General features: G+C 45.4%; 1 protein-coding gene across 6 annotated transcripts in view; it reads left to right on the top strand.

Moving 5' to 3' along the window:
- NOLC1 (nucleolar and coiled-body phosphoprotein 1) overlaps nucleotides 1-22,844 on the top strand; it is an 869,511-nt gene that overhangs the window by 401,038 nt on the left and 445,629 nt on the right. For all 6 annotated transcript variants that reach the window (XM_069610644.1, XM_069610643.1, XM_069610646.1 and 3 more), the window contains one exon: nucleotides 16,369-16,495. In XM_069610644.1, coding sequence (XP_069466745.1) covers nucleotides 16,369-16,495 — 127 coding nt within the window. The remainder of the gene's footprint in view (nucleotides 1-16,368; nucleotides 16,496-22,844) is intronic.

Genomic DNA, 22,844 nt, shown 5'->3' with positions numbered 1-22,844 from the left:
AAACATCCAAGGATGTTTACGAAGGTCCTAGCAGTAGCAGCAGCACACCTGCGCAGACTATCTGTCCCTGTTTATCCTTACCTCAGCGACTGGCTCATAACAGCGGACTCTTACGAAACATGTCTGAGGAATACGCAGAAGACAATAGATCTCCTGTTCAATCTGGGATTCTTCATCGAGAAGAAATCCAGCTTGGACCCCAGTCAAGTCAAACAATTTCTAGGGGCCCTAATTCGGACAAAGGACAACCTCATCTTCCCCTCCAACGATAAGGTTCAGAACATGCTTTCTCAGATCCCTCAATATGTAGTCATTCAGGAAGTGATGGTATGCAAGACCATGCGCTTGCTAGGTATGATGGCGTCATGCATTTACTTAGTTCCCCACCCGCTGCTGCGCATGCGCCCCATGCAACAGTGGCTCAACAGCCAGTGGTGTCAGGCCAGCGGACAATGGAAGATCTGGTAGTTGTCTCACCAGCCCTCGTTCTCTCTCTGCAGTGGTGGTCGAGGGAAAACTTCTTGAAGGGGGGAAAACCTTCACCCCCCCACAGTGGAAGCCACTCTCGTGACAGACGCATCTCTTAAGGGGTGGGGGCTCACCTACTTCAGCAGACAGTGCATGGGGTGTTGTCCCCACAGGTAGCATCGAACCATATAAATCTGTTAGCGCTATTAAGTGTTCAAAGCACTGAAGGCCTTTCAGACACAGCTACAAGGGAAAACCATTCTGGTCCTGACAGACAGCATCACAGCCATGTATTACTTAAACAGGGGGGCACACACTCTCCAGGGCTATCCACGCTGTCCCAAAACATTTGGATGTGGGCTCTCACACACAAGATGTTCCTGTTGTCCCAACACGTTCCAGGGGAACTCGGTCTTCTAGCAGACGTGCTCAGCAGGGATTTCCCACTTCCCATAGAATACGAATGGCGTCTACACGAAGACATTGTCTTCAACGTCTTTGCAGAATGGGGCTTCTCAGAGATCGACCTGTTTGCTACTCAGGAGAACGCCCAATGCCAAGACTACGCCTCCAGGTATCCCCAGAACCAGTCCAAGGGGAACGGACTCTGGATAGCATGGTCAGGGAAATTTGTCTACGCAGCTCCCGCCCCCCCAACCCCCTTACCCAACAAGATAGTGCGCAAGATGCACCAAGAACCAGTCACCATATTATTGGTGGCCTGAATGTGGGGCTGCCAACCCTGGTTCGCTCATCTAATGGAAATGTCCCCCCCCCCCCCCACACCCCTGTGAAAATACCCTGCCCGTACAACATGTCTCAGGACGGGGTAAGAGACTACACCCATGCCTGCAAACTCTGAACTTAGCAGCCTGTCTCCTGAGATCATAGAGTTTGGATACCTTCAACTTCCTCAGAAGTACATGGACATACTCAGGGAAGCTAGAAAACCTAACACCTGTTATTGCTATTCCAGTAAGTGGAAACAATTTTTCATCTGGTGTAAAACCAAGGGCATCAATCCCATTGACTGCTCACCTACCCACATTGTGTTGTACCAAACTCATTTGTTAGACTTGGGTTTGGTTTTTAATTCCCTAAAGGTTCATCTAGCGGCTCTGTCAGCCTACACTACGTCACAACAGAAAGTGTTGTGGTGGAAAATACCTGTTACGGCTTTTATGGAAGGGGTTAAGAATTCTCCCCCCGCCCCATTTCTAACACAGCTCCCGGATGGGATCTAAATGTGGTTTTGACCAGACTCATGGGGTCTTCCTTTGAACCAATGCATAACGCAAGCCTAAAAGTCCTTACGTAAAAGACGGCCTTCCTATTGGCCATCACTTCTATCAGAAGGGTTAGTGAACTACAAGCCGTTTCAGTTCTAGACACTTTTCTTACAGTCCACAGGGATAAGGTGGTTCTGCGCACTCATCCTAGATTTGCGCCTAAATTCATCTGGAAGTTCCATGTGAACCAATCAATCGAACTACCCATTTTCTTCCAGAATCCCACTAGCATGGCCGAAAGAAACCTACACACACTAGATGTGCACAGGGTAGTCCTGTTTTACCGGAAAAGAACGAAACCGCTGAGGAAGACAAACCAGTTTATCGTTTTAAATGGCAGCTGGTAGAGAAAGGGGATCCTGTCTCCAAATCTGGTTTGTCAAATGCATCACACTGTTATACTCTTGCTAAGATAGAACTGCCCTTCAAGCCTAGAGCACTCTACTCGGGGCACTGGGGCTTCCATAGCATTCATTGCAAATGTTCCCCTTGAGTCCATTTGCAAAGCGGCAACCTAGAGTTCTGTACACACCTTTACAAAATGCTATTGCCTAGACACTCATTCTAGATCTGATTCTCAGGTGGGACAAGCAGTAGTAAGACATCTTTTCACTACTCTTCCTTCTCACAACCCACCTCTAACTCCGGGTACTGCTCGCTAGGCTATGCACAGCATGTGATTCTAAGCAGATTAACAAGCATCGGAAGACATGCATTACTCACCGTAATAGCATTTCTGATGATTGTATCTGCTTAGCTTCACATGTGCCCACCCTGCATCCCCACTCGGGGAGAAGGAACATAGACATCTTACTATTTTCGCTTTCTTCATATACTCACTCACAATAGCCTTGGGCTCCCTCATGGCAGAAAAATACAATCGGAGGGACCTCGGCGCGTGGGGGATTTTGGGTACACTACACGTCACGATAAGGATAGTGTTGCATACACGCCTATGCCGACGTCCCCTTTCGGTCCCCGAAAGACAAGATGTAATACTCTGCGATTACCACTGGATGTCGGACCATATGCACAACATGTGAAACTAAGCAGATACAACATCAGAAATGCTATAACGGTGAGTAATGCATGTCATTTTATAGCCCATTTCTCAGAATCAAGCCAAGCAAGTAGATACTCTTTAGAGATGCTTCATACACACTTCCTACACCATGAGTTGACTTCACTAACAAGGACAGTATTGGCATTTATGTCACCTTTGTGCTTTGTAAATTCTGAAGTTGGTAGAAGGAAAAGGTTAAAGGAAGGAACAAGGTTAAACAGGTTCTCGGAGCATGTGAGCAGTTATAAATCTCCCAATGAAGTCTAGACAACATTTCCCAGCAATATTAGTTAGAAACCAATATATCACCTATGAGGGACAGTAATGATGTGATAATGATGTGTAATTTATATAGCGCCTTAATCCAAAGCATAAGCAGTAAGAATCAGTCATTGGACTAGAAGTGTCTGCAGGAAGCCAGGACAGCCAAAGGCAATTGGAGCAAAGTCTTTGGAGCCGAGGCACTTCTTAGATAGCAAAAAGTCTTGCATAAATTTAAGAGTTTGTTGTAGAAAATCACTGTTTGGTCACACAGTTAGACTTGTGAAAGTTAAGAGCTGAAATAAACTCTGGAGGAGCAGCTGCTGCAATTCTCCACTGAGAAGAGCAGAACTACAGACAAAGAGATAAGTAGCCCAAAGTCAGAACAGTTCCTTTGGTTAGAAGAGGATCCAGCTGGCTCCTGTCTGTTTGCAGTGATGGAGATCCTGTGTTCCTGGGCCCCGATCATGGGGACAAGGGGGAGGACGTCTGGAGGACTCCTGCACAGCAATTCAAAGGTCAGCAGCAGCTATGGGCGTTCTTCGGATCAGCAGCACTTGGCGGTTTCAGCGCTCGGTAAATAGCACCACCTCGGATCTTGGACACCGGCTGGGCTTCCTTCAGTCCTTGAGTCCAGCACTCTGGCGAGGTGACTCAAGCTTGGGTCGTCCTGCTTCGGGAGAGTCCTCAGGAGACTCCTGGAACGTTTGGCCGGCTTACAGACGTTGCACTGGACTATGGATTTCTCGACCCCTGGCACTCTGTTCCAGCAGCATCAAGGAAGTACAGCCAGTTGAGGGTCTGCCAGAAAGTTCGTCTCAGGGTTAGTTGGTCCCACTAACCCAAGGGAAGAAGGTGTTCCGTCCGAAGCTTCTCTTTTCAATCAGAAAAAGGAGTTTCAGCACCGCTGCAGGGCTTCACCAGGCAGTACAAGAGTCCAGGAGGATGCAGCAAGCGTTGGTTGTGTTTTCTTAGTCGGGGTATTCTTCCAAGTGGTTCAATCTGTCTTCAGTCCAAGAAGCCTCGCCTTTTACGCTGGTTTCTCCCATTCATGCACAACCTAGCTCTCTCACACAGCAGGGTGGCTGTTTTGCAAGGTCAGCCAGCTAATCAGGACTGGTGCATTCAGGTAACAAAGGAGACAAAGGACAGGGGAGTTTCAGGCACCTCCCTCACTTCCTGCCCTTCCAACCACACTGGAGCCAGAGGCGGGCTTCAGTACTGAACACCACAAAAGGCAAAACGAACAAAGGGCTCAAACCTGGTGCGACGTGCAGAGTAAAACCCAAGAAATACCTCACAAACAAGAAATGGTGAAAAAAGACGACCGGGCCATTTTTACGCAATGGTCACCCATGGGTTCTATACTGCCACTGAGGATTCAAAGCACAACGGTAGGAAAATTAAACCACTTCCACCAGCCATTTAAAGTAGTGAGGGGGTAACCTAACATTTTTTTAAATGAGTAAGTAGGAAAAGGGGCTACTTTGTAACCCCCCAGCACTCCCCATAGGATGGGGTGTGCTGGACCTACAAAGAGAAAAGGTAATTAAAGTCAATTTCACTTTTCTATTCTTGGGATTGGTAGTTTAGTCCTAAAGGACATCTCTGACACTGCACTGAAGGTGCAGTGTCACCATACAAAAATAGATGCCTATGGAGTTTGTCCGACTCCAAAAACAAAGGAAACAGATAATCCAAATCTGATCAAAACACGTGAGGGAGTGAGAAAAAGGGCTCACTCTCCAGGGTTAAAAATAAAGTCCTAAAGTCCAGCAAAAGAGCTGGGGTTCTCGAAAGGTTGAAGGGAATCGGCACAGAAATGAGAATTCTCCCCAACACCGACCCCCCCCCCCTCAGAACTAGTACTGTTGAACACATCTCCGTCCCATTGGTCGGAGTCCCAATCAACCCCTGCGGGGGCAATCATTGTTGCTATCTTTTGGGTATTTACCCTCCCTCTTCTCTTTCGATATTTGTATTTGACGACTCTTAAAGCAGCTCGCTCGGCTACTGCTTGATATTTATCCGCCTTGTCGTGATACAACTTCATTTGAAGCTGCTGCATTAACGCAATCTGTTTCCAGACAGCCTGCTCCTTTTCCAGTCTTGGGACACTCGCCTGCAATTCTACATTCTGTTGATACATCCTTCTGAATGCGTGCAACAAAATCCACCCTTGTCTACCTAAAGCAGAACATTCCTTTCTCTTTTCCACATGTACCTGTTGCAGGCAACCCGCCACCTCGGCTGGACTCGCCTCTACTATAATCGTATCCCAGGTCTCACTCAAACCTGTGCCACACGGCCAAGTCTGTGCAAATTTGTCATATGGACTTTGTCCACCCTGGGATTGTTGCTTCAGGGCAGTATCTGCCTGCGGAGCTTACTTTTTTCCTGAATAGGAACTCAAGGTGTCCATGAATGTTTGATCTCCCTATCGATAATACCTTAAACCACACCCACTTTCTTCCTGAACACTAAAAGAAAATTGCCTTTCTGAGTCTAAGCTCCAAATTTGTAGAATTCTTTGGCATCAATATCAGCACAAAGACCCTGCTCACTGTGCCATTATATTTTACTTTTCTGTCACGTGTAATAACCCTAGACCCACTTACCTTATTACCTGAACCAAAAATTCATACTCGGGAGGCACTAATACACACTTAGACTAACAATCGGAATATAATTGGCTCTTTACAGGCTGTTTATTCACAAATATAAGTATACAGCTAATTATTGGAATAAATGCAATTGGTTATACATCAACACACAAGCAAGAATGATTATACAAGGATCTACATCACCGTTGGTGAAGTTGCAGAAGAAAACTTGATCTCCGCCACTACGACACTAACCAGTCCCGAGGCAGGTAGGCAGAGAGATCACACGTGTTAACTGGGTCTGGAGCGGAGCACCCTCCCTCTCAGCGAGACTTCATCACCCGGGGTTCCAATTCTGTCTACCACAAGGCTACCTCTCCTCTTATGGGGGAACAATTCCCCCACCCCCCCCTCAGGTTGACAACTGTCCCCGGCCGAAGGACAGACAGCAAGCATGGTGAAGCAAAGAGCAGAAAACTCCAGTCAGTATGAAAAACCCAGTTTGTCTCCCGCGCACTAGTTCCCAGCACCCCTTATCAATGCACCTGCTCATCCCCGACTCCCTTCTTGGCTCGTCCTTGAGTGAACAATACAACTATCCTTCATAGTGAGCACACCCGTTTCATATGGTAATCTTGCAACCATTGCAGAATTCATGTCTACCTTCTAACTGTGCTAACAGAAATGTAGACTTTCATTGCGGTTTGGAAGTGAATGTCCAAAATGGCCGCGCACCGGCACCATGTTTTTAGCTCATTTTCGCACACGCATATTTTCCTGCAGACTCTTCTAGTCCATTGTCTTTGATATTTCTGTCCCTCATAGGTGGTAACTTGTTTTAGACTTCTTGCTGAGAAAGGCTTGTCTAGACTTCATTGGAAGATTTAAGTATACTCACATGCCTTGATAACCTGTTTAACACGTTTCCTTCCTTTAACCCTTCATTTCTGCAACCTCAGATTCTGCAAAGTAAAACTAGTGATATATAAATGCCATTACTGTCCTTGCGAATTAAGTCACTTCCAGCTGTAGGAATTGTGTAAAAAGCATATCCAAAGAGTATCCACTAGCTTGTGCTGATTCTGTAAAAGTATTTTAAAGTATGTTTGATTGTTAACTAACTTGCCCTTTTTTAAGGATGTTTATTTACAAAAATGTTAAATAACTAGTTATAACTAAAACCATGAGTGCAACTTGTATTTGCAAATTTCATTGCTACAGCTCTACAGCTCACATTTACCCCTCTTGAGATATGCCTGGCTGCTCAGTCACACTGCCAACTTGTGTAGTACAGATCTATACCAAAAGGTGGGTTACCTAATACCAAGCGGATAAGTGTTGTGTAATCTCAGTGTTACTACACCAATTCTTACCTAACAAAGTGTATAAAAAAATAATTGTCCCTTGCCCTACGGTTCTAGGGGCTGGTGATAGAGTTGGCAAAGGAGGTGCCCTTTGCCTTGGCTGGCTGCCCAGGAAAGGCTGCTATGAGACTGTGCTAAAAACGCTTCCTCAGAGTAGCATCCAATCAGGAAGCGGGTGGGTGTGGGAGGAGTGGGGCTGATGTAGGAATGGAGCAAGGATTAACGTTGGGGGGAGTACGGGTGGCAAGATGGCAGGAAAACAAACTGCCTTGAGAATCTCAGGCTTACCCGAGAGCAATGGGATCTTGGGCTTCAATGGGCGCATGGCGGAATGGGCAGTGGACTTTGAAAGCAATACAATAATGTGGAAGGATATTTCACTTTTTTACATTTGTATTTTTTCCACTCTAGAAATTAGTAACCAAAATGTTTGTCACATAATGTTTGTCATTTGTATTGTCTATATAACATCAGGCACCTGTTTAAATTGCTTCATTCTTTAGTTTGCGTTGCATCTTTAGCCTTATACTTGTCTCTTCTCTGAGGCAACTGCTTCTGCCATGATTACCCTACAGCCCCCGATGGAAACATCTGTCCTTGTCCCACAACCGCAACATTCGCTGTGGAATCGTCATGTGCATTGTGGCGTATGTATCAGGGGATTGAAGTGTCACTAACATGGAGAGCTCCCAGCTACATGTAACATGTGTTAGATTGTAACAACATTTTTGATGCTTGTGAATCTGCTTAGTCACATGCTGTGCATATAGTCCGACATCTAGTGGTAATCGCAGAGTATTGCATCTCGTCTTTCGAGTATCAAAAGGGGACATCGACATGGGCGTGCTTGTAACACGATCTATACATGACGTGTAGTGTACCCAAGATCCCTCACGTGTCTACGTCCCTCGGATTGTTTTTTTCCACCCAGCTAGCTGGTTGCCTTATGCAGAGCTCCACACATTGCTAATATATATCTATGTACACAACCTCGGGTCATTTTATTATTAGTTGCCCTTCACCGACAACTACTTGCACCCAACGCTGAAGACCACGGAACACGACTCCAGACTTCTGGTGGCTGGCGCTCCGGTTGAGCGTGGGGCCTCAGCCTCCAGCCAGGCCTACATAGTAGGTAGAGTGGGGTCCGGGGCTCTTTCTTTTCAAGAATGCATTTCCTTCTCCCCTTTTGCCTTCTGGTTTTGCTGTCGCTATAAACCTGAGCTATGGACAGGATACCTTTTTAAAATGTTGCCCTTGCAACACCAAGTATCCCTGAAAAGACACACACTGAAGGTGTAATAAGTGTCTACCTCGATCATCACAAGGAGTCCTGTCGGTTTTGCAAGCTTTTACGTCCTAAAACGACAAGATAGGCCAGTAAAACGGTGGGCGGCCTAAGCCATGCAGCAGGCCGAGGGTAGCTTCCCCCATCGCCGCGGGTGCCTCGAGTGATGAGTAAGTTAGTGACAGCTGTTGGGTAGATACAGAGGCCATTGAACCAACTTTGGGGCAGCCTTGTTCCGAGATGTCCGTCCCCAGCAAGCGGGCCATCGGCTCTGCTATGGGGAATGTACAGCCTACATGGATGCACACACACCATAAAGATAAACACTCAACCCCCCCGGGTCTCCTCAACGGACTCGTCGGGACAGCCAAAGATGTCAACGGGTACATCTATCCTTTCGGCGGAACCCATCAGTCCTAGCGGTTGGCCGCCCTCCCCGTAACTGTCTAGGCAGCATGCGTCTGGGCACTCTAGTTACAAGGGTGTCAGCACCAAACCTCAAAAGAGCGCCAAAACGCCTCATAAGAGCACCTTGAAGGTTTTGGCAGTGCCGAAAACTGCGTTTAAGCCGCAAGGCCCATCAATCTGTCCAAGGCATGCCGTGATCTGCGAGAGTCTTGCAAACATTTCGACAGCAAACAAACCTAGAGACACGTCGAAAGACACGCCTAAACGTTTAGAGGGTTATAAAGAATACTCTGAGGGTTCCTAACCCCTGTAAAAGACTTTCAGACAAGGCTTGACAACCTAAGGACACAAGGCCCCAAGAAGAGCCCTTTCAACCTCCAGACCCTTCTGGATCATCCTTATGGAGCAGGGACAGGTTTGAGGGGTGTATGACTAGACTCTCTGAGAAATTTACCACCCCTAAAAGACAGAGTGGAAGACTACTACTCTACTATGCTTAAGTTTCAAAGGACCTCCAACCGCACTCCTCAGGAGGATGTGTTTAATCTAACAGAGCCAGCGGAGACCCCTCAGGACCCGGGTGAGGATCTCTTTGAAGAACCTATACTCTACTCCCAGAATGGGTATTGACCATCTTCTTTGTCATATTCTTCCTAGTCAAATTCTGCTCGTTCTACTAGGTGATTTCAATCTCCATCTTTCCTCTATTCATTCTACTTGTCCCTTCCCTTCCTTTCGATTCTTGATTCTCACTATCCCCACTTTCTACTCCTTCTACCCATAACTCTGGCTCTTCACTTGATTACATTTTTCTTTCATCTTTCACTGCTTCTTCTGTACTAGCCTTACCTGTCTAGCTATCTGACCACTCGTTTATCTCTCACTTGTTCCTCCTATTTCTTCGACTCCTCTCTTGCCTAAAATATTCTATCGACGCGATCTACGCAATTTCAATTCTTCGCTCCATCTTGATGACTGTACTAATATCTTCATTCTCTTGCACATTTCCGTTCTCTCTGCTGATGAGGCTTTGTCTACTCTTGTCAGGTCTTGATCAACTATAGCCTCTCTGCCTTTCAGCCTACTCGTAAACCTGCCCAACCATGGCTCCCTTCCCGCCTGTTCTATGCAGCGACGACTTCTTCACTTAGAGACGCTGGCTTAAATCCCATTCTGTCTAATCACTCTGCTTATTTTTCTGACCACACCATTTATGACTGCCTAAATTGTGCTAAACGCACCTATTTCTGATCATCATCTTACTCAATCTGCTCATCCTAGGCGTCTGTTTTCAAACTTTAACCCGCCTTCTCTCTTCTCCTTCCCCTGATCCTTCTATGAATTCTACTCTTTCTGCTCTTGATTTTGCTTCCTGTTCTTCCTCTAAGGTCTATTCTTTACATCAGGACCTTGTTAACTCACCCTCCTAATACTGTATTTTCTCCCCACCTAAACCTCTAACCTTCTTTTCGGACTTTGCTCTGTGATGTAACGCTTCGGTTGGCCAAAGTCTAGCCAACGGCCGCTCGTGTGGATCCTATACCATCTACTCTTATTCCCAAAATCTATCTTCCCTTTGCATCATTCCTTGTCTCATTCTTTAATATTTGTGTCGCTATATCTATCTTTCCTACAGCTTTCAAACCTGCTACCATCTTTCCCATTCTAAAAAAACCTTCAGAAAATCCTCTCATCCTTTCTTATCGTTGCCCCATTTCTCTTCTACCCTATTTATCTAAGCTTCTGGAGCACCTTGTCTATTCTCAGATTACTTCCTTTGTTAATGATCTATCTCTTCTCCCATGTTTTCAGCCTGGGTTTCGTCCTAGTCACTCCACCAAGACTGCTTTAATGTGTGTGCTTAACTCTCTTCTGTCAGCTCGTCACTCTAAATACTCTTCTTTTCTTTTTGATCTATCAGCAGCCTTCGACACTGTTGATCACTCTATGCTTTTGAATTCTTTTTCATTTGGCTTTAGGGCTTCTGTCCTTTCCGGGTTCTCCTCCTCATATCTATCTAACAGATCTTTTCCTATCTATTTCGGTGGAAAGATTTCCTCACCTTTCCCTCTTGAGCAGTGTTCCCCAAGGTTCAGTCTTGGGCCAGTTTCTATTTTCACTCCATGCTTCATTACATGCTCTTGTCATTTGTTCCTTCGGGCTCATCACTTTTACGCCGACGACATGCAACTATTTCTATCCTTTTTATCATTCACACTGGAAATTCACCACTCTCTTACCACCTGTCTCTCTGCCAATAAATCATGAATGGTATTGCACTTCCTCACCCTAAATGCTGGGAAAACTGAGGCTGTATTCTTCCCTGCCAACACAATTCCCTCTTTCCCCCCACCACTGTATCTCTTTTCCCTTCTACTCTTTCTATTTCTCCTACTGCACACAATCTTCGTCTTTATCTGGACTCTAATCTAGCTTTTACCCATCATATTTCCCTCACAACACGGACTTGACGCTTTCAACTTTATAATTTCATTAAGTTCGCTCCTCTCACTTTCCATGTGACAAATTCTTTTATCTTATTTTCTCCCGACACTTCTATTGTTCTGTCACGCTCTTTGGTCTCCCTGCCTCTCGCCTTGCTCCTTTGAAATCAATACATCATTCCTCTGTGTACTTTGTCTTCTCTCCTACATTAATTCTATCTCTGCATCGCTTGCATCTCTCGGATGGTTACATTTTCATTCTCAACTTAAATTTCATTTTCTGTACTTAGTCGGGAGCTGGCCCATAAAGAAATGTAAAGACTATCTTGCTGCTCTCCTGTCCTTTTATACTCCTTCTTGCTCTCTACGCTCCTCCTGTCTTTAAGCTGACCGTCCTGTGCCCAGGCCAGTTTTTGTGCCTTCCAGCTTCTTGATCCTCTTCATTGGAACATTCTTACTCTATCTCTTCGGTCTATCACAGTCTACTCTCTTTCGGGTCTCTTTGAAATATCGTCTTCTTCACTGTCCATGTTTGTTCGCTGTCAGAATTGATATTTGATTTACTTTACAGTTATATTTGTACCGTTGGTTTTAACTTTGTGCAGCGCTTTGGACAAAAGCGCTATATAAGCCTCAATAAAATACAAATGAACAACTTGTGGGTGAAGCACCATGGCTGTCACTGACCAATACCCCAGATCCAGGCACAGTGCATAATCCTACCGCTTCACCTTCTATCAGACGAGCATCTCCCATCAATGGTCAGATGGCATTCAATGCTATCCTTAAAGCAGCTGAACACTTTCAGATTGCCACTCAAGAAGTTGTGCAAGACACTGACTTCGTAGAGGACATTTTGAAGAAGAAACCACCTGCAAGCCAGGCGATACCTCTGTTAAACTCTACCAAGAGGCGTATCGCCCCCTCTTTGCTCACTCATTGCAAACCAGGGCAGTGAACCACTTTTTTGCCCCTCGCCTACAAACCCTCTCTATATCCATGGATAGGCCTCTCCTGATTCCCTAGTCGTAACAAATAGGAGGTGAGCAGGAGTACCTTTGTCAACGTCCGAGGCACTGCCGGACAAGGACTGCAAGTAGTTGTATGCCCTGGGGAAGCGCATTACGACGGCAGCAGCCTATTGTAACGGGATAGCTAACAATACCACATTATTAGCTAGTTACAGCGATGGACAGTGGATTCTGCTCCAGGAAGGCCTGCAGGGAAGTCCCAGAGCAAACACGATCAAGCCTGCTGGCGGTTGTGTCGGAAGGGAGGCAGGGCGAACTCTGGCCCAAGGTACCCTGTTGAAAAGACCCGCTTGGTTAAAGAATTTGGGATTCAAACAGGAAACGCAAGCATCCCTCATTAAACCGGTAGAGGAATCTAACCTGTTTGGGAAAGCGGTGGATGAGGCTGCGGATGAGACTGCAAAAAAGGGACAGACCTTGAAGTCACTAAGCCAAATAACGCAGAGACCCTATCAGAAGCGAGGGGGTAGCTCTTGCTGCTCCTTTCGAGGACAATCTTTCCCACGTTCCCCCCCACTATCAATATGGAATGGGAAATACTTCATGGGCCCCTCGGGACAAGGGCAGCTGAACAAACCAATATCAGCCAAGAGGACAGCATTGTTGCAAAGGAAGGGGTAGAAGCACCAGCCCTAGAGGCTCCCCGGCCCCTAATCAGAAGTGATCTACCAAGCCGGGTCCTCACCCATGCCTCCCCGGTCAGGGGACGAATAACATTCTTCCATGCATGGGCGAGAAAAACCACAGACCAGTGGGTGCTCAAGACCGTCACCCACGGTTAGTGTATTGACTTCAGCCGACCACCTTGATACCGGCAACACACGTCCAGAAGATTGTCACCAGAACTACAAGGTCGAGATCCTGCAAGAAAAGGGCGCAATGGAAGTCATCCCCTTTCTACAGATAAAAGAAGGTATTTGTTCACTGTACGTACTTGTACCCAAAAAGGATCTCACCATGTGCCCGGTACTAGACTTGCGCCCAGCAAACACATTTGTCAAACCACAAACGTTTCGTATGACAACACTGCAAGAAGTAATCCCTCAGCTAAAACAGGGGGATTACATGGCAACTTTGGACATGAAAGATGCATGCTTTCATATTTCGGTGCTACCAGTGCACAGAAAATACCTAAGATTCATGATAGAAGGCAAACACCATCAGTTCAAGGTCCTCCCCTTTGGCATTGCCTCACCCCCAAGGCTATTTACAAAGGTACTGGCGGTAGTAGCGGCTCACCTTTGCATGCAGTCCATTCCAGTCTATCCTCACCTTGACGACAGGCATGTTCCGTGCGAATCCCCCATTATTAGCCAATCAAACACCCAAAAGACAGTAGATCTACTGGGATTTGCAATAAATGAGAAAAAGTCCAGTCTAGACCCCAGCCAGGTCAAACAATTTCTGGGGGGTCTAATTCAGACCCAAGACTGTCTAGTCTTCCCTTTCCAGCGAGAGGGTTCAAAACATGTTGTTCCAAGATCTCTCACTATGTAGCCAGTCGCAAGGTGACTGTACGCAAAGCCATGCGACTGTTGGGGATGACTTCCTGCATTACCTTAGTCCCACATGCACGTTTGCGCCTGCCCCCCCATGCAAGAGTGGCTCAACAGCCAGTGGTGTTAGGCCAGCGGACAGTGGGACGATTTAGTGGTTGACTCGGCAGCCTTCGTTCTCTCTCTGCAGTGGTGGTCGAAGGAAAACCTCTTGAAGGGAAAAACCTTCACCACTCCCGCAGTAGAAACCACTCACTATGGAAGCATCTCTGACTGGGTGGTAGGGGTGGGGGCTTGCCTCCTTCATGGCACAGCGTTTGGTCCCCAGCAGTATTGTCCAACTACATTAACCTGTTTGAGTTATTGGCAGTGTTCAAAGCCATAAAAGCCATTCAGACACAGCTACAGGGGAAGACGGTACTGGTCCTCAGCACCACGGCCATGTATTACCTGAATAAACTGGGGGGCATGCACTCTCCAGGACGATCCAAACTGTCCCAGAACATTTGAAAGTGAGCTCTCAAACACTGAATGTTCCTCCTGTCTCAACACGTTCCAGGGGAACTCGATCTTCTGGCAGATGTGCTCAGCAGAGACCTCCCTCTACCCACAGAGTACGAATGGCAATTACACAAGGACATTGTCTCCAATGTCTTTGCGGAATGGGGCTTCTCAGAGATCGACTTGTTCACAACTCCAGAGAATGACCAATGCCAAGATTACGCCTCCAGGTACCCCCAGAACCACTCCAAGGGGAACGGTCTCTGGATAACATGGTCAGGGAAATTTGTCTACTCTTTCCCCCCCCCCCCCCCCCCCAAGAGCCCTTCTCAACAAAATAGTGAACAAGGTGCACCAGGAACCAGTCACAATGATTTTGGTTATCCCCCATGTGATGGCAACGTCACTCTCCTCTGATGAAGCTACCTTGCCCATACAACATGCTCTCACAGGACAAAGGGGAAACACTCCAGCCTTGCACGCAAACCTTCAATTTAGCGGCCTGGCTCCTGAGTTCCTAGATTTCGGCACCTCCAACTTCCTCAGATATGTATGGATATTTCTCAGAGGTAAGAAAACCAAACACCAGACATTGCTATTCTAATAAATGGAAACTCTTTATCTGGTGCCATTCTAAGAGCATCAATCCCATTGACTTCTCACCTACCCACATTGTCTTATACTGGACTCATCCACTGGACTCCGGTCTGGTTTTCAATTCTCTAAATGTCCACCTAGCTGCACTTTCAGCATACACTACATCCGAAAAGTTGTTGTGGTGGAAGATCCAGTGATCAAGGCATTTATGGAAGGGTTTACAAGACTTCATCCCCCTATTTCGAACCCGGCTCCCGGATCGGACCTAAATGTGGTATTAACTAGGCTAATGGGATCTCCATTTGAGCCGATGCATAAGGCTACCCTCAAGGCTCTCACTTACAAGACTGCCTTCCTAGTGGCAGTTACTTCCATTAGAAGAGTCAGTGAATTACAAGCCCTTTCTGTCCAAGACCTATTAGTCAAAATTCACAAAGATGAGGTGCTTTTGTGCACTCACCCCAGATTTGCGTCAAAATTCTTTGTTCCATGTGAGCCAATCAATAGAACTATCCACCTTCTTCCAGAACCCAACTAATATGGCAGAAAGAAGCCTACACACACTTGATGTGCGCACGGCAGTCATATTATCTGGAAAAGACAAAACCACTAAGAAAGACAAATCAGTTTTTTGTTTCGGTGGCGGCTGGCAGAGAAGTGGATCCTGTCTCTAAGCAGCCATCTCAAAGTGGATTGTAAACTGCATCACACTCTGCTACACTCTTGCTAAGAGAGGTCTGCCCTTCTAGCCTAGAGGACACTATACTCTGGGCACTGGGGCTTCCATAGCATTCATTGCAAATGTTCCTCTTGAATCCATTTGTAAAGCAGCAACCTGGAGTTCTGTTCACACCTTTACAAAACACTACTGCCTAGATGCTCATTCTAGGTCAGACTCTCAGGTGGGACAAGCGGTACTAAAACATCTCTTTACTACTGTTCCTTCTCACACCCCACCTCCATCTCTGGTTACTGCTCGCTAGTCTGTGCACAGCATGTGACTAAGCAGATTCACAAGCATCAGAAGACATGTATTACTTACCGTAATAGCATTTCTGATGATTGTATCTGCTTGGATTCACATGCGCCCACCCTTCCTCCCGCTCGGAGTAGAATGAACAGACGCCTTACTATTCTCTCTCTCTTTACTCACTCACGTTAGTCATATGGCTCCCTCACGGCAGAAAAAACACCAGAGGGACCTGGACACGTGGGGGATCTTGGGTACACTACAAGTCACGTTAGGGATAGTGTTACAAGCACGCCCATGTCGACGACCCCTTTCGATCCTCGCAAGACAAGATGCAATACTCTGCAATTACTACTAGATGTCGTACTATATGCACAGCATGTGAATCTAAGCAGATACAACCATCAAATGCTATCACGGTAAGTAATGCATGTCTTATACATCTGTAAAACCAATTATAAATCTAAGGACATGCTTCAGCAGGTTTTACATCACTTTGCTAAAGTCTTCATTTTTACACAACTCATGTTTTTTGTGTAGTCTAAACACGTTGTTTAGCATTTTTTGACTTGTCTAACCATACAGCACAAATCTGCCATTGCCAAAAATCTTCAAAATGTCAAATCCTCCAGCTCCGACTCTAGCAGCTCAGACGATGAAGATCCAAAGAAACTGCGGCTGTTATCGGCTTCGAAAACTGTTTTGAAAACAGGTAACAAACATTTCTATCTATACATTGTAAAATAGAAAGTGTGAATGTTTTTTTTTTTTTTTTAAATTAATGGCAAGTTCTTTTTGGCAGTACTTCATATAATCTCAAGTGAGTGTATCGCACTTCCTACTTTTTGCGGTTGGGTGTAAATTAACATGTTTAAGAAATAGAAAAATAGTTTTCATTCCCACCTGGATAATATTTTATTTGGAGCAAGACATTAAGTCTAATCCATGTCTGTTTGTTTGGTTTGGATGCTTTTGTCACATTGGTTAGCAGCTACATGGACAGATGTTGTGACTAAAGAATGTTGGTGCTGTGCTTTCTAGGTGCGTGTCCAACCACATGCTGAGGATCTGCACTCACTTGTAGGCTCTTAGCGGTTTGCTTTTTCCTGAGCTATTTAACTTTGTTCTGGATATTTCCACATCCATGAGCTTACTTGAGACACTAAGAATTGTTTGTGGGAATCTTGCGAGATCAGCGCTGCGTATAAGATTTGTGAGAATCTCTTACGTTTCGAGCAATACTGTTGCAATCAATAAATAAAGAGCACTCTCGCTCTAGAATTTTGTCGTTGGTCCTTTATTGTTGCTAAAGGTGCTGACATGTGTTTCAACCCCATAAGGGTCTTTGTCAAGGATGTAGCATTCATAAGTCATACCAGTTTGAGCAGATTTGGTAAATAGTGTCAAGTTGATTAGGTGAGACATATAAAGTAGCCCAATTTGTGCAGGAAAACAGTGAAGTTATGCATGGTGATGGTGTTTGGTGACAAATGAATTTGGTGGCATACACCTGTTTATCCAACGAGATGGGTGATGCAAAATTGGTATGTGTACATAATATGGTTGACAATTAACATCAAAACAATTCAGTTATATATTGTACATATTTACATCACATTAGGTAATTTTCACACAATTGTAGGATTTGATGGTGCACCAAGGAAGAGAAGGTAAAGAAGAGGGGTTGCAATTAATGTCAGAGTGCATGTAAGATACTGTAAATCTGATCCTGTGCTGATCCGGGGGTAATGCTTACCAAAATAAATGTTTATAACTGGTCTGAGGCTTGATGCCAACGGACGTTCCCTGTATGACTGCACTGATAAGTGTTCTGTGGAGCAAGGTTAAAGCCCAGCGTTAGTTCAGTGCTGGTTCACAAAACACTTCTGTATTAATACGCTTGCATACTGTAGTGTGCGTGAAACACTGACGGGGGTGGTGCGTATATTGCGCATGAGACTTGGGGATGGTGGTGGACTTTGTTCTTGGTGTGGCTGTGTGTGTGGGCCCAACAGTGTGGTGGAGAGGGTGCCACATGTTAACATGTGGTAGTGGCTCAAAAGTACTGTAGGGTCTTCCAACCAGAGGGGAGGGGCACATGATGAGCTTACTTCTCGATTTGTGCGCTCGTTGTGTGTGAGCGTCTTAGAAATTATGGATGTGCGGTGAGGGAGCAATGGCGCTTGCGAGAAATATTGAATCTGAGGCAAAGGCCTGCCCGGCTGAGATTGGGGCCTAGGTGTAGAGCGCGATTAGTTCTCATGGAACTTGGGATGGGAGATATAATAGTCTCAATTTTAGAGAACGAGTATGTTGCCGGCTGTGAAATGGGTCAAATGCAACTCTCGTGGTGGCAATCGAGAACTGATGCTGCGACAACAAGCGTGACTTATATGTAAAACCAGAAATGTGGAACGGGGCTAGACTGAACATGAGATACTTTCTATAAACATAATCTGCCTACTATTCCACTGGATGATCCTTGCATCTGTGTGACATAAATGCCCACTTGATCACGAAGTTCTTAGAATAAAGGAATAGCAGTCTGACTACTCTTCCTCGGGTGCATTCTAGACTAGGACAAATAATATACAGATAGATACCCCAGCCCAATAGGAATCTTACAACTGGCAGCTTAGCGTAGCTTTACTACTCGGACCAGTTCAGCACAGTATTCCCATGTTCCCTGTGCTCTTACCTTGTTTCTCAAGGGTAGAGTGTCCTAAAGACAGCCTATTTCACCATGCAAAGTAACCTTGCACATTTGGCTGTATGCATATCACTCATTGGTGGCAATTGTTTTCCTATTTTGAATATTGGTGGCAGGAGAGTTTGTTTTGGAGTTGAAACCACCTTCTACTAGTGTGCCGAGCTATCCCCTCAACTAAGTTTGCACTCTCAGGGAAATGTGACTCATGTAGGTGTTTAATATAGTTCTGAGGCTTGTGTACCCATTTAGAAATACATGCTTTGCATTGGTTTTCCTCTAGTCGTTAGTGAGTTTTTTCTCTAAAGCAAAATGGTATACACATTGGCTGTTCTGCCACACTTGCCCTAAACGATCCTTGTACCCTTTATTTGTTTCCACATTTGTTTCCTTTCTACCATCAGTGATTTCATGCCAGAAACAGGTGAGGCCAGACTTAAGAAAATGTCTTAATCTCAATGCTTTATCAGCATCACCACAATCTGCATCAAAATGGTGGTAGCCGGTACAGTAGTCAGACTTGGGCAGGCTGGAATGGGGGCACCCTCTCAGAGTAGGATGGGAGGCCTACTAGTGTGGAAGCCAGAGCTAGTGCTACACCAGAAGGAGACTGTAGTGCTGGAGGGTTTATTTCTTGTCCTCTCCCCATGTGCCTCAACAGTACTTCTTTTAATCGCCCCATACCTCTTCTAACAAATGCTTGCCAGTTATAACCCAGGCAGCCAAAGACCTCAAATGTTTGGGAGGACTGCCTGCCAGATTGCAGTCCTTCAGAGATTCCAGGGAATTAGCTTGATAAAGCAGTGTGACTAACCTAGTGCACCGCCTGAAGCCATCAATGGACTCAGGCAGCTGTCTTGAAACCCCACAAGAAACATTTACACCTATACCACAGACTGCCTTTTTGGAAATCCTAAAGCAATCCCAGAACGTACTTCTGACTTTGCCAACCAGACAAGAACTGGAACATTTCCCCGCTCAGGCTGCCATCTTTCCTTGACTGAGTACCAGCAAGGTAAAAAGTGGTGGTGCTTGGCACCATTGTTCTACATTCTGATGCTTGTAAATCTTTTTGGACAGATAAACTAAAGCAAGTTTGGTTCGGAGTAGAAGGTCAATTAGACAAGGAGAGGGAGGAAATGGACATGTAGCAGGAATTTGTGGTTTGTTGGGTCAGGTCAGAAGGTAGTGTGTGTAGAAAAAGGACGGCAGACAGAAGTGTGAAGGTATTTTGGAGAAAAGATGATGTATTGGTTGGTGAGCAAGTGGTAGTGTGTTGCGAGTACTAGAGGATGTCTAGAGTTAGCAGAAAGTGAGAGTAAAAGGAAGGTGACTGAATTGAATGAGTAATGGTGGTGAGGAGAGTAATGGTGGTGAGGGAGAGTGGTGTTCCAATATATGCAGGTAGACTACAGACATGAGTTTGAGAGATTTCTAAAATCAACACTGGTGGGCAGATTTTAGGAGGCCACCCTAGTTATGGTGTAAAGGGAGATCTGAGTTTAGGCAAAAAACAATAAAGGTAGTGTGGAGAGCAGTCGAGTCTCGGAGTGTGAGCATATTCAGGGGCCCTCAGAGTCCACATAGGATAATCTACAATAATTCAGCTTAAACAATTGGTTATAAAGATATTTAGGTCATTAGAACACACTGAAAATGAAACTAGCAGGTAGTAATATCACGCAATACTCCAATTAAAATATTTACCATCACCAGTATGTTAATTACATTCACAATAAATCAACTAACCAAGACACACTGGTAAGTAATACAGATGTAGTTCAAATGTGGAGAACCAGTCAGAAGTTTAATACTGTATACCTTTGTAGTCCAAACCCTAAAATGATAGGGGCTTAGTGCTCAAAAGTCACTGGTTCCAACTCCTGGTTTCTCACAGGTATGTATTCTTTCTCTAAAGGGATGCATGGACTTGTGGTGATTCAGAATAGCTTCAAGCAGAAGACCGTAAGTTAACCTCTCTTCCAAACCCAAGGCTAACCCTGGGCAGGACACTTGACCCAGGTTCGACATCCAAAGGTAAGAGTGAGAGATGAGGGTCAAAGGGACGTTTTCCCTAGTGTTCTCCTTTTGGAGGGCAGTCACATCGATGCACATTTACCCCTTCCATTTTTTCCAGGGGTCATAATAGTTTGTCTAGGGGTAGCTGGGAGCGGAGTCCTCCGTTGGCGTGAGAGTTGCCCAGGGGTTGCAAGTAGTGCTCTTCCAGTCTGGTGCAACTGCAAGCCCAATGGGTAAAGAAATGCAGACTTTTGGGATGCAGACAACTTCAAGACACTTCATGAGATGGAGGAAGGTGAGTTCCAATAACTGTCACTGTTGATGAGTGATGACAGGCGACCTTCCAGTCGCGGACTTATTCCCTTGATGTTAACAAGCTGACATTTTAGGAGGAGGTGACTTATGGAACAAGCTGTTGACCACCAAAATTCCAGGCTTGACCGTGAAACGGCAGCTCTTCTGGCAAGGTAGCCCATGAGGGAGCCGGTCAGTCCAGGGACCCTTCTGAAAGCTCTTGCTGCATGCAACCGTGATGACGTTGAGATTAGTTGGTTCCACCAGTCCAAGGGTTGAAGTACCGACGATGGTCTTCGGAGATGCAGAGGAGCAGGGCTTCACCGGGTTAGCCACTGCAGAGGAGTCTAGTACACTGCAGAAGTTGTCCTCAGTTCATCAACAGGTTGCTCTTCTTCGAGGATTTCTTTGTTCCAAAGTAGATCTCAAGAATGGCTACAGGAGACCTCTTTTCCAAAATCCAGCCTGGAAGCAAGTTCAAGCCCACTAATGGAAAGACTCTGCAACATTCAAACAGCCAGTAGTTGTCCAATCAGGGGCAACTACTAGTTTCACAACTGCCCCAGCAGACTTTTTGGGAAAAAGGACGTGGACTGGGACTAGACTGGCCCAGCCTCCTTCCTGGGCCAAACGCTCACCCACACTTTCCTGGGCAAGTGCATGACCCTAGATGGGATTTCCTGACCTGGGAAGTCGGGAACAAGGCACAACTACAATATAGCCAGAGTTGATTCCAACACTCTTGTAACAGGCTTAACAGCTTGTGACCCTGCAAGTGATTTTTTTTCTATAACCTCTCTAAAAATAAATTTAAAAGTCCAGCTAAAGAGCTGTGTGGGAGGAATTTTGCACAAAAATCAAGTGTCTCCCTAATACCTAGCACTTCCTCCACTGGCATATCTGCTGCTCACTCACAGGCACTCCTAGCACTTACCCCCTACTCCCCCTTCCCCTCTCTGCACTTCAACATTCTGAATACTCACAAGGCCTAGTAGGTCCGTCTTTATCCTCCAGTGTATTCATCGTTTTTTCAATCCCATGTTCCCTCCGTGTTGCCCTGTGTGCTCTTTGAAACACAGTTTACTTGTATAAGCACCTAACAAGTGCACAATAAGTGACTACCTTCCTACAAATATTGCTCATTGTACCCTTAAAGATAGTTTCCCCCCATGGAATCCCATGTGCCACAAAATATGCTTGTATCTAGCCTAGACCATATATTATATATCACGTGCAGGAAGAGCTTTGACTGTTGCATCATCCCAAAGTAAAATCAATAACTGGTGAATGCATGTTATACATGGTTTTTGATTGACGGTACTTACCTCTGATTTTTAAATGCTTCGTGTTAGAGAAGTTTTCCGGAAGTCCAATTGAGGTAAGACTTGATAAAACTATCCCAGTGGTATACAGGTCCCCAACTGTTAGTATCAGTCTGTACTACTCATAGAACCTTCCTTGGTGGAGTGGCAGAGGAGTCGGGCTCATCATAAGAGGAAGATGTGAGCGGGAGGTAAGTACTCTGAACCCAGTATAGCAGATGAAAGAAACCCTTATACCAATACATTTATATAAAATAGATGTATTATATTTACACAACAAATGTTTCAAAATGCTAAGATAATTTAACTAACATATATAGGAATTCTTTCATATACTTTTCAAAGGCTACTGCTTAGTTTGTAGTTGATTGCAGTTACAATTGTTAGTTTGAAACTGACGGTTCTACCGTATTAACGATAATCTGGCAAACGCACATAATCTTGAACTGACAAAGATCTACGGTTATTGAATTTAGTTAGCAAAATCACATAAGATAAAGACTTTTAGGAAGGCAAACAGTTGGTTAGACAAACAATAGCAGAGCCTAAGCTTCTGGAGGCAGTTTTAGCGCAAGTTAACACTTTTATAAAGTCTGATCCCCAACTATATGTAAAGGTCAATTTGGAGAGTGCTCAAAGTCTCAGGAAGCAGCAGAACAGCAAATGATACTGTGGATACTCTGTCTCTAGCTAAGGATGCTAGCTGAATTGACAAAGTT

This window comes from Ambystoma mexicanum, chromosome 8, assembly GCF_040938575.1.
Source record: "Ambystoma mexicanum isolate Mex_15411 chromosome 8, UKY_AmexF1_1, whole genome shotgun sequence".
In the NCBI taxonomy this organism is placed as follows: Eukaryota; Metazoa; Chordata; class Amphibia; order Caudata; family Ambystomatidae; genus Ambystoma; species Ambystoma mexicanum.
Note: the sequence above shows the minus strand (reverse complement) of the source record. Positions and strands in the feature narration are given on the sequence as shown.